General features: G+C 46.7%; 1 protein-coding gene across 1 annotated transcript in view; it reads left to right on the forward strand.

Annotated features, from left to right (window-relative positions):
* Positions 1-12,395, forward strand: part of LOC134573608 (transient receptor potential cation channel subfamily M member 2-like) — a 447,574-nt gene that overhangs the window by 263,772 nt on the left and 171,407 nt on the right. Inside the window, exons 21-22 of the mRNA XM_063433396.1 lie at positions 4,322-4,493; positions 7,748-7,928. Coding sequence (XP_063289466.1) covers positions 4,322-4,493; positions 7,748-7,928 — 353 coding nt within the window. The remainder of the gene's footprint in view (positions 1-4,321; positions 4,494-7,747; positions 7,929-12,395) is intronic.

A 12,395-nucleotide genomic window follows, 5' to 3' on the forward strand; every position in this document is an offset into this window, starting at 1 on the left:
TGGTTGCTTGGTTGAATGCTGGGTGCACTGCCTCCTGTACACACACACTCTTCACCCCTCACACACTGCCCCTCATACCCATCCTGCACCCCTCACACACTGCGTCCCATACCCACCCTGCATTCCTCACACACTCAGTGCCTCCCATACACACACACACACACACTGCCTACTCTCTCACACACACACACACACACACACTGCCTACTCTCTCACACACACACACACACTGCCTACTCTCTCACACACACACACACTGCCTACTCTCACACACACACACACACTGCTAGATGCTCTATCCCCTACTACAGCCCCTATCCTGGCAGACCCCAAGTAAATTGTCAAACTGTTCTTAAACAGTTAGACTATTTACTCTGGGAGGGCGCCACGGCACTCCTGGCACCATAACCACTACAGAGAGCTGTAGTGGTTATGGTGCCTGGATTGTTTCTTTAAATAATCTATGAGTGCCCTTCCCGAAATAAGATTCTGGATCCGGCAGTGCCCCAGATCGGGGCTATCAGGGGCTGTGACTTTTGTTCTGGGGGGACTTTTGGGGTGTTATTAACATGTATGTTTTCTGTGCCTGGAGATAATTGAGTTAGTATAGTTCCTGACTCAATTATCTCTCAGGCACAGGGGAGGGATTATCCTGTTTTGTGTGGGAGTGTCCTGGACACGAGAGCCAATGTAATTACAGTGTGTACTTTGTCACAGTCCCCTCTAAGGTCCAGTGGGGAGTGACCCTAGAATATGTTATGGAAAACTCCTTGCATGGGGACTTGGATGTAAGGCCAGTTGTGTAATCTCGCTTATATGTTCTCCTTCTACCTATTGCCTATAATCTCCCTTATAGGTTCATCTTCTACCTATTGCCTATAATCTCCCTTATAGGTTTGTCTTCTACCTATTGCCTATAATCTCCCTTAAAGGTTCTCCTCCTACCTATTGCCTATAATCTCCCATATAGGTTCTCCTTCTACCTATTGCCTATAATCTCCCTTATAGGTTCTCCTTCTACCTATTGCCTATAATCTCCCTTAAAGGTTCTCCTCCTACCTATTGCCTATAATCTCCCATATAGGTTCTCCTCCTACCTATTGCCTATAATCTCCCTTATAGGTTCTCCTTCTACCTATTGCCTATAATCTCCCATATAGGTTCTCCTCCTACCTATTGCCTATAATCTCCCTTATAGGTTCTCCTTCTACCTATTGCCTATAATCTCCCTTAAAGGTTCTCCTCCTACCTATTGCCTATAATCTCCCATATAGGTTCTCCTTCTACCTATTGCCTATAATCTCCCTTAAAGGTTCTCCTCCTACCTATTGCCTATAATCTCCCATATAGGTTCTCCTTCTACCTATTGCCTATATTCTCCCTTATAGGTTCTCCTTCTACCTATTGCCTATAATCTCCCATATAGGTTCGTTTTCTATCTATTGTCTATAATCTCCCTTATAGGTTCTCCTTTTACCTAATGCCTATAATCTTGTTAATAGGTTCTCCTTTTACCTACTCCTTATAATCTTGTTTATAGGTTCTCCTTCTACCTATTGCCTATAATCTCCCTTATAGGTTCGTCTTCTACCTATTGCCTATAATCTCCCTTACAGGTTCTCCTTCTACCTATTGCCTATAATCTCCCATATAGGTTCTCCTTCTACCTATTGCCTATATTCTCCCTTATAGGTTCTCCTTCTACCTATTGCCTATAATCTCCCATATAGGTTCGTTTTCTACCTATTGCCTATAATCTCCCTTATAGGTTCTCCTTTTACCTAATGCCTATAATCTTGTTAATAGGTTCTCCTTTTACCTACTCCTTATAATCTTGTTTATAGGTTCTCCTTCTACCTATTGCCTATAATCTCCCTTATAGGTTCGTCTTCTACCTATTGCCTATAATCTCCCTTACAGGTTCTCCTTCTACCTATTGCCTATAATCTCCCTTATAGGTTCTCCTTCTACCTATTGCCTATAATCTCCCTTATAGGTTCGTATTCTACCTATTGCCTATAATCTCCCTTATAGGTTCGTCTTCTACCTATTGCCTATAATCTCCCTTATAGGTTCGTCTTCTACCTATTGCCTATAATCTCCCTTATAGGTTCTCCTTCTACCTATTGCCTATAATCTCCCTTAAAGGTTCTCCTCCTACCTATTGCCTATAATCTCCCATATAGGTTCTCCTTCTACCTATTGCCTATAATCTCCCTTATACGTTCTCCTTCTACCTATTGCCTATAATCTCCCTTAAAGGTTCTCCTCCTACCTATTGCCTATAATCTCCCTTATAGGTTCTCTTTCTACCTATTGCCTATAATCTCCCTTATAGGTTCTCCTTCTACCTATTGCCTATAATCTCCCTTATAGGTTCGTCTTCTACCTATTGCCTATAATCTTGTTTATAGGTTTGTCTTCTACCTATTGCCTATAATCTTGTTTATAGGTTCTCCTTCTACCTATTGCCTATAATCTCCCTTAAAGGTTCTCCTCCTACCTATTGCCTATAATCTCCCATATAGGTTCTCTTTCTACCTATTGCCTATAATCTCCATTATAGGTTCTCCTTCTACCTATTGCCTATAATCTCCCTTATAGGTTCTCCTTCTACCTACTCCTTATAATCTCCCCTATAGGTTCTCCTTCTACCTATTGCCTATAATCTCCCTTATAGGTTCTCCTTCTACCTATTGCCTATAATCTCCCTTAAAGGTTCTCCTTCTACCTATTGCCTATAATCTCCCTTATAGGTTCTCCTTCTACCTATTGCCTATAATCTCCCTTAAAGGTTCTCCTTCTACCTATTGCTTATAATCTCCCTTATAGGTTCTCCTTCTACCTATTGCCTATAATCTCCCTTATAGGTTCTCCTTCTACCTATTGCTTATAATCTCCCTTATAGGTTCTCCTTCTACCTATTGCTTATAATCTCCCTTATAGGTTCTCCTTCTACCTATTGCCTATAATCTCCCTTATAGGTTCTCCTTCTACCTATTGCCTATAATCTCCCTTATAGGTTCTCCTTCTACCTATTGCTTATAATCTCCCTTATAGGTTCTCCTTCTACCTATTGCTTATAATCTCCCTTATAGGTTCTCCTTCTACCTATTGCTTATAATCTCCCTTATAGGTTCTCCTTCTACCTATTGCCTATAATCTCCCTTATAGGTTCTCCTTCTACCTATTGCCTTTAATCTCCCTTATAGGTTCTTCTTCTACCTATTGCCTATAATCTCCCTTATAGGTTCTCCTTCTACCTATTGCCTATAATCTCCCTTATAGGTTCTCCTTCTACCTATTGCTTATAATCTACCTTATAGGTTCTCCTTCTACCTATTGCCTATAATCTCCCTTATAGGTTCTCCTTCTACCTATTGCCTATAATCTCCCTTATAGGTTCTCCTTCTACCTATTGCCTATAATCTCCCTTATAGGTTCTCCTTCTACCTATTGCCTATAATCTCCCTTATAGGTTCTCCTTCTACCTATTGCCTATAATCTCCCTTATAGGTTCTCCTTCTACCTATTGCCTATAATCTCCCTTATAGGTTCTCCTTCTACCGATTGCCTATAATCTCCCTTATAGGTTCTCCTTCTACCTATTGCCTATAATCTCCCTTACAGGTTCTCCTTCTACCTATTGCCTATAATCTCCCCTATAGGTTCTCCTTCTACCTATTGCTTATAATCTCCCTTATAGGTTCTCCTCCTACCGATTGCCTATAATTTCATTTATAGATTTTTCTGGTACCCAATAACGTGTCTGGTGCATATTGCCTAGCTTTCTATTTTATAACACTCAATATACTTACCTATAATTTTGCTTATTGGTTCTGCTTTCACCCTTTATCCTATATTTTCCGCTATAGGCGCTATTCCCTAAATTATCTGTTTTGGGCATATTCCCTAAACCTCTATTTAATATTCTCCTTTCTACTCGTATTCCTCAATATCATTTCCACTTCCCTTTAAGTCCTGCTGTACTTGTTGTTCCTAAAGAAATCATGTGAGAGATATTACCGGTAAGAGACAGAAGTTAACCCTGGTATAAATCTCTTATGTGACCTGATCAAGAAGCTAACAATCTGTTTCTATCATTTGGTTCCAATTCTTACTTTGCCTTTGGGTTTGCTCATCTTCAATACTCCATCTCCTGCACAAAGTCACAATCTCACCCTCCCTTGGACAGAAATCAGTTTTGTATATATATATATGTATGTGTGTGTATAGTCCAGTAATTTGAGTTTCTTTGTTTACATTTATTTTGGTCATTGCTTTGTCATGATCTTACAGTTATTACTTGTCCATTCTCCAGATAAAGGATGTCTTCTTCTTCCTCTTCCTTTTGGCCATTTGGATAATTTCATACGGAGTTGCAAAACAGTCCATTCTTGTTATCAATGAAACACGATTAGATTGGATCTTCAGGAATGTAATCTATGGACCTTATCTCGCTCTGTTTGGACAGATACCTTCTGATGTGGATGGTAAGCATTTTTATCAATTTTATCAACCCACTTCCTATCAGTCACTGATATCTGAGATAATGCTCCCTCCTGAGAGAGGCTCTCATATAATACAAACCCCCTGAGCAGAATGCTCTCTCCAGCTATAACCTGCACTCCCTGAGCAGTACGCTCTCTCCAGCTCTCTATAACCCGCACTCCATGAGCAGTACGCTCTCTCCAGCTCTCTATAACCTGCACTCCCTGAGCAGTACTCTCTCTCTGGCTCTGTATAACCCGCACTCTCTGAACAGTACACTCTCTCCAGCTCTCTATAACCTGCACTCCCTGAGCAGTACTCTCTCTCTGGCTCTGTATAACCCGCACTCTCTGAACAGTACACTCTCTCCAGCTCTCTATAACCTGTACTCCCTGAGCAGTACGCTCTCTCTGGCTCTATATAACCCTCAGAGTATGCTCTCTCCAGCTCTCTATAACCCATACTCCCTGAGCAGTACTCTCTCTCCTGCTCTCTTTAACCCGCACTCCCTGAGCAGTACGCTCTCTCCAGCTCCCTATAACCCGCACTCCCTGAGCAGTACGCTCTCTCCAGCTCCCTATAACCCGCACACCCTGAGCAGTACGCTCTTTCCAGCTCTCTACAACCCGCACTCCTTGAGCACTACACTCTCTCCAGCTCTCTATAACCCGCACTCCCTGAGCAGTACACTCTCTCCAGCTCTCTATAACTTGCACTCCCTGAGCAGTACGCTCTTTCCAGCTCTCTACAACCCGCACTCCTTGAGCACTACACTCTCTCCAGCTCTCTATAACCCGCACTCCCTGAGCAGTACACTCTCTCCAGCTCTCTATAACTTGCACTCCCTGAGCAGTATGCTCTCTCTGGCTCTCTAAAACCCGCACTCCCTGAGCACTACACTCTCTCCAGCTCTCTATAACCCGCACTCCCTGAGCAGTACACTCTCTCCAGCTCTCTATAACCTGCACTCCCTGAGCAGTATGCTCTCTCCAGCTCTCTATAACCTGCACTCCCTGAACAGTGCGCTCTCTCCAGCTCTCTATAACCTGCACTCCCTGAGCAGTATGCTCTCTCCAGCTCTCTATAACCCGCACTCCCTGAACAGTGCGCTCTCTCCAGCTCTCTATAACCTGCACTCCCTGAGCAGTATGCTCTCTACGGCTCTCTATAACCTGCACTCCCTAAGCAGTACGCTCTCTCCAGCTCTCTATAACCCGCACTCTCTGAGCAGTACACTCTCTATAACCCGCACTCCCTGAGCAGTACGCTCTCTCCAGCTATCTATAACCCTCACTCCCTGAGCAGTACGCTCTCTCCAGCTCTCTATAACCCGCACTCCCTGAGCAGTATGCTCTCTCCAGCTCTCTATAACCCGCACTCCCTGAGCAGTACGCTCTCTCCAGCTCTCTATAACCCGCACTCCCTGAGCAGTACGCTCTCTCCAGCCCTCTATAACCCGCACTCCCTGAGCAGTACGCTCTCTCCAGCCCTCTATAACCCGCACTCCCTGAGCAGTACGCTCTCTCCAGCCCTCTATAACCCGCACTCCCTGAGCAGTACGCTCTCTCCAGCTCTCTATAACCTGCACTCCCTGAGCAGTACACTCTCTCCAGCTCTCTATAACTTGCACTCCCTGAGCAGTATGCTCTCTCTGGCTCTCTAAAACCCGCACTCCCTGAGCACTACACTCTCTCCAGCTCTCTATAACCCGCACTCCCTGAGCAGTACACTCTCTCCAGCTCTCTATAACCTGCACTCCCTGAGCAGTATGCTCTCTCCGGCTCTCTATAACCTGCACTCCCTGAACAGTGCGCTCTCTCCAGCTCTCTATAACCTGCACTCCCTGAGCAGTATGCTCTCTCCAGCTCTCTATAACCCGCACTCCCTGAACAGTGCGCTCTCTCCAGCTCTCTATAACCTGCACTCCCTGAGCAGTATGCTCTCTACGGCTCTCTATAACCTGCACTCCCTAAGCAGTACGCTCTCTCCAGCTCTCTATAACCCGCACTCTCTGAGCAGTACACTCTCTATAACCCGCACTCCCTGAGCAGTACGCTCTCTCCAGCTATCTATAACCCTCACTCCCTGAGCAGTACGCTCTCTCCAGCTCTCTATAACCCGCACTCCCTGAGCAGTATGCTCTCTCCAGCTCTCTATAACCCGCACTCCCTGAGCAGTACGCTCTCTCCAGCCCTCTATAACCCGCACTCCCTGAGCAGTACGCTCTCTCCAGCCCTCTATAACCCGCACTCCCTGAGCAGTACGCTCTCTCCAGCCCTCTATAACCCGCACTCCCTGAGCAGTACGCTCTCTCCAGCTCTCTATAACCTGCACTCCCTGAGCAGTATGCTCTCTCCAGCTCTCTATAACCCGCACTCCCTGAGCAGAACGCTCTCTCCAGCTCTCTATAACCCACACTCCCTGAACAGTGCGCTCTCTCCAGCTCTCTATAACCCACACTCCCTGAGCAGTACGCTCTCTCCAGCTCTCTATAACCCACACTCCCTGAACAGTGCGCTCTCTCCAGCTCTCTATAACCCACACTCCCTGAGCAGTACCCTCTCTAGCTCTCTATAACCCGCACTCCCTGAGCAGTATGCTCTCTCCAGCTCTCTATAACCCGCACTCCCTGAGCAGTACCCTCTCTAGCTCTCTATAACCCGCACTCCCTGAGCAGTATGCTCTCTCCAGCTCTCTATAACCCGCACTCCCTGAGCAGTACGCTCTCTCCAGCCCTCTATAACCCGCACTCCCTGAGCAGTACGCTCTCTCCAGCTCTCTATAACCCGCACTCCCTGAGCAGTATGCTCTCTCTAGCTCTCTATAACCCGCACTCCCTGAGCAGAACGCTCTCTCCAGCTCTCTATAACCCGCACTCCCTGAGCAGTACGCTCTCTCCAGCTCTCTATAACCCGCACTCCCTGAGCAGTACGCTCTCTGTAACACTCACTCCCTGAACAGTGCGCTCTCTCCAGCTCTCTATAACCCGCACTCCCTGAGCAGTACGCTCTCTCCAGCTCTCTATAACCCACACTCCCTGAGCAGTACGCTCTCTCCAGCTCTCTATAACCCTCACTCCCTGAGCAGTACGCTCTCTCCAGCTCTCTATAACCTGCACTCCCTGAGCAGTACGCTCTCTCCAGCTCTCTATAACCCGCACTCCCTGAGCAGTACGCTCTCTGTAACACTCACTCCCTGAACAGTGCGCTCTCTCCAGCTCTATATGATCCACACAATGACTCTTTGTTTCCTTTAGGTTTAAACTTCGATCCATCAAAATGCTCGGAGAATGGCACGCTGCCCAGCTTACCCAAATGTGTCTACAATGATGGAAATGGAACTGCCATATTTCCTGAATGGCTGACCATAATCCTGACGTGTCTTTATATTCTGTTTGCAAACATCCTTCTTCTCAATCTGCTGATTGCAATGTTCAGGTAGGAGGCATCTCCTTTACTCCTTATAGCCAGGATGAGAATGGGGAGAAACTGATTTAACTTTTCATTTCCTTATCACTATATTGAGCAGAGATGTATTGGTGGGGTGTGAAAAATAAAATAAAATTTAAAAATCCCCAACTCTTTATCCTGTAACTTGGTGCCTCCATCTCAGCTCCCTGTCAATCATTGTTATAAGCTCCGCCCTTTACACCTGGCAGTCAGTATAGAGAGAGCCACCTCCATCTTAGCTCCCTGTCAATCATTGTTATAAGCTCCGCCCTTTACACCTGGCAGTCAGTATAGAGAGAGCCACCTCCATCTTAGCTCCCTGTCAATCATTGTTATAAGCTCCGCCATTTACACCTGGCAGTCAGTATAGAGAGAGCCGCCTCCATCTTAGCTCCCTGTCAATCATTGTTATAAGCTCCGCCCTTTACACCTGGCAGTCAGTATAGAGAGAGCCACCTCCATCTTAGCTCCCTGTCAGTCATTGTTATAAGCTCCGCCCATTACACCTGGCAGTCAGTATAGAGAGAGCCACCTCCATCTTAACTCCCTGTCAATCATTGTTATAAGCTCCGCCCTTTACACCTGGTAGTCAGTATAGAGAGAGCCACCTCCATCTTAGCTCCCTGTCAATCATTGTTATAAGCTCCGCCATTTACACCTGGCAGTCAGTATAAAGAGAGCCACGTCCATCTTAGCTCCCTGTCAATCATTGTTATAAGCTCCGCCCTTTACACCTGGCAGTCAGTATAGAGAGAGCCACCTCCATCTTAGCTCCCTGTCAATCATTGTTATAAACTCTGCCCTTTACACCTGGCAGTCAGTATAGAGAGAGCCACCTCCATCTTAGCTCCCTGTCAATCATTGTTATAAGCTCCGCCCTTTACACCTGGCAGTCAGTATAGAGAGAGTCACCTCCATCTTAGCTCCCTGTCAATCATTGTTATAAGCTCCGCCATTTACACCTGGCAGTCAGTATAGAGAGAGCCGCCTCCATCTTAGCTCCCTGTCAATCATTGTTATAAGCTCCGCCCTTTACACCTGGCAGTCAGTATAGAGAGAGCCCCTCCATCTTAGCTCCCTGTCAATCAATGTTATAAGCTCCGCCCTTTACACCTGGCAGTAAGTATAGAGAGAGCCGCCTCCATCTTAGCTCCCTGCCAATCATTGTTATAAGCTCCACCCTTTACACCTGGCAGTCAGTATAGAGAGAGCCACCTCCATCTTAGATCCCTGTCAATCATTGTTATAAGCTCTGCCCTTTACACCTGGCAGTCAGTATAGAGAGCCTCCTCCATCTTAGCTCCCTGTCAATCATTGTTATAAGCTCCGCCCTTTACACCTGGCAGTCAGTATAGAGAGCGCCACCTCCATCTTAGCTCCCTGTCAATCATTGTTATAAGCTCCACCCTTTACACCTGTCAGTCAGCATAGAGAGAGCCACCTCCATCTTGGCTCCCTGTCAATCATTGTTATAAGCTCCGCCCTTTACACCTGGCAGTCAGTATAGAGAGAGCCACCTCCATCTTAGCTCCCTGTCAATCATTGTTATAAGCTCCACCCTTTACACCTGGCAGTCAGTATAAAGAGAGCCACGTCCATCTTAGCTCCCTGTCAATCATTGTTATAAGCTCCGCCCTTTACACCTGGCAGTCAGTATAGAGAGAGCCACCTCCATCTTAGCTCCCTGTCAATCATTGTTAGAAGCTCCGCCCTTTACACCTGGCAGTCAGTATAGAGAGAGCCACCTCCATCTTAGCTCCCTGTCAATCATTGTTATAAGCTCCACCCTTTACACCTGGCAGTCAGTATAAAGAGAGCCACGTCCATCTTAGCTCCCTGTCAATCATTGTTATAAGCTCCGCCCTTTACACCTGGCAGTCAGTATAGAGAGAGCCACCTCCATCTTAGCTCCCTGTCAGTCATTGTTATAAGCTCCGCCCTTTACACCTGGCAGTCAGTACAGAGAGAGCCCCCTCCATCTTAGCTCCCTGTCAATCATTGTTATAAACTCTGCCCTTTACACCTGGCAGTCAGTACAGAGAGAGCCCCCTCCATCTTAGCTCCCTGTCAATCATTGTTATAAACTCTGCCCTTTACACCTGACAGTCAGTATAGAGAGAGTCACCTCCATCTTAGCTCCCTGTCAATCATTGCTATAAGCTCCGCCCATAATACCTGGCAGTCAGTATAGAGAGAGCCACCTCCATCTTAGCTCCCTGTCAATCATTGTTATAAGCTCCGCCCATTACACCTGGCAGTCAGTATAGAGAGAGCCACCTCCATCTTAGCTCCCTGTCAATCATTGTTATAAACTCTGCCCTTTACACCTGACAGTCAGTATAGAGAGAGTCACCTCCATCTTAGCTCCCTGTCAATCATTGTTATAAGCTCCGCCCATTACACCTGGCAGTCAGTATAGAGAGAGCCACCTCCATCTTAGCTCCCAGTCAATCATTGTTATAAGCTCCGCCCATTACACCTGGCAGTCAGTATAGAGAGAGCCACCTCCATCTTAGCTCCCTGTCAATCATTGTTATAAACTCTGCCCTTTACACCTGGCAGTCAGTATAGAGAGAGCCACCTCCATCTTAGCTCCCTGTCAATCATTGTTATAAACTCTGCCCTTTACACCTGGCAGTCAGCATAGAGAGAGCCACCTCCATCTTAGCTCCCTGTCAATCATTGTTATAAGCTCCGCCCATAACACCTGGCAGTCAGTATAGAGAGAGCCACCTCCATCTTAGCTCCCTGTCAATCATTGTTATAAGCTCCGCCCATTACACCTGGCAGTCAGTATAGAGAGAGCCACCTCCATCTTAGCTCCCTGTCAATCATTGTTATAAGCTCCGCCCTTTACACCTGGCAGTCAGTATAGAGAGAGCCGCCTCCATCTTAGCTCCCTGTCAATCATTGTTATAAGCTCCGCCCATTACACCTGGCAGTCAGTATAGAGAGCCGCCTCCATCTTAGCTCCCTGTCAATCATTGTTATAAGCTCCGCCCATTACACCTGGCAGTCAGTATAGAGAGAGCCGCCTCCATCTTAGCTCCCTGTCAATCATTGTTATAAGCTCCGCCCATTACACCTGGCAGTAAGTATAGAGAGCCACCTCCATCTTAGCTCCCTGTCAGTCATTGTTATAAGCCCCGCCCTTTACACCTGGCAGTCAGTATAGAGAGAGCCACCTCCATCTTAGCTCCCTGTCAATCATTGTTATAAGCTCTGCCCTTTACACCTGGCAGTCAGTATAGAGAGAGACACATCCATCTTAGCTCCCTGTCAATCATTGTTATAAGCTCCGCCCTTTACACCTGGCAGTCAGTATAGAGAGAGACACATCCATCTTTGCTCCCTGTCAATCATTGTTATAAGCTCCGCCCTTTACACCTGGCAGTCAGTATAGAGAGCGCCGCCTCCATCTTAGCTCCCTGTCAATCATTGTTATAAGCTCCACCCTTTACACCTGGCAGTCAGTATAGAGAGAGCCACCTCCATCTTAGCTCCCTGTCAATCATTGTTATAAGCTCCGCCCTTTACACCTGGCAGTCAGTATAGAGAGCGCCGCCTCCATCTTAGCTCCCTGTCAATCATTGTTATAAGCTCCGCCCTTTACACCTGGCAGTCAGTATAGAGAGAGACACATCCATCTTAGCTCCCTGTCAATCATTGTTATAAGCTCCGCCCTTTACACCTGGCAGTCAGTACAGAGAGAGCCCCCTCCATCTTAGCTCCCTTTCAATCATTGTTATAAGCTCCGCCCTTTACACCTGGCAGTCAGTATAGAGAGAGCCGCCTTCATCTTAGCTCCCTGTCAATCATTGTTATATGCTCCGCCCTTTACACCTGGCAGTCAGTATAGAGAGAGCCGCCTCCATCTTAGCTCCCTGTCAGTCATTGTGATAAGCTCCACCCTTTTCACCTGGCAGTCAGTATAGAGAGAGCCACCTCCATCTTAGCTCCCTGTCAGTCATTGTGATAAGCTCCACCCTTTACACCTGGCAGTCAGTATAGAGAGAGCCGCCTCCATCTTAGCTCCCTGTCAGTCAGTTATAAGCTCCGCCCTTTACACCTAGCAGTCAGTATAGAGAGCCACCTCCATCTTAGCTCCCTGTCAATCATTGTTATAAACTCTGCCCTTTACACCTGGCAGTCAGTATAGAGAGAGCCACCTCCATCTTAGCTCTCTGTCAATCATTGTTATAAGCTCCGCCCTTTACACCTGTCAGTCAGCATAGAGATAGCCGCCTCCATCTTAGCTCCCTGTCAATCATTGTTATAAGCTCCGCCCATTACACCTGGCAGTCAGTATAGAGAGCCGCCTCCATCTTAGCTCCCTGTCAATCATTGTTATAAGCTCCGCCCATTACACCTGGCAGTCAGTATAGAGAGCCACCTCCATCTTAGCTCCCTGTCAGTCATTGTTATAAGCCCCGCCCTTTACACCTGGCAGTCAGT

Source organism: Pelobates fuscus, chromosome 1 (genome assembly GCF_036172605.1).
Source record: "Pelobates fuscus isolate aPelFus1 chromosome 1, aPelFus1.pri, whole genome shotgun sequence".
Classification (NCBI taxonomy): domain Eukaryota; kingdom Metazoa; phylum Chordata; class Amphibia; order Anura; family Pelobatidae; genus Pelobates; species Pelobates fuscus.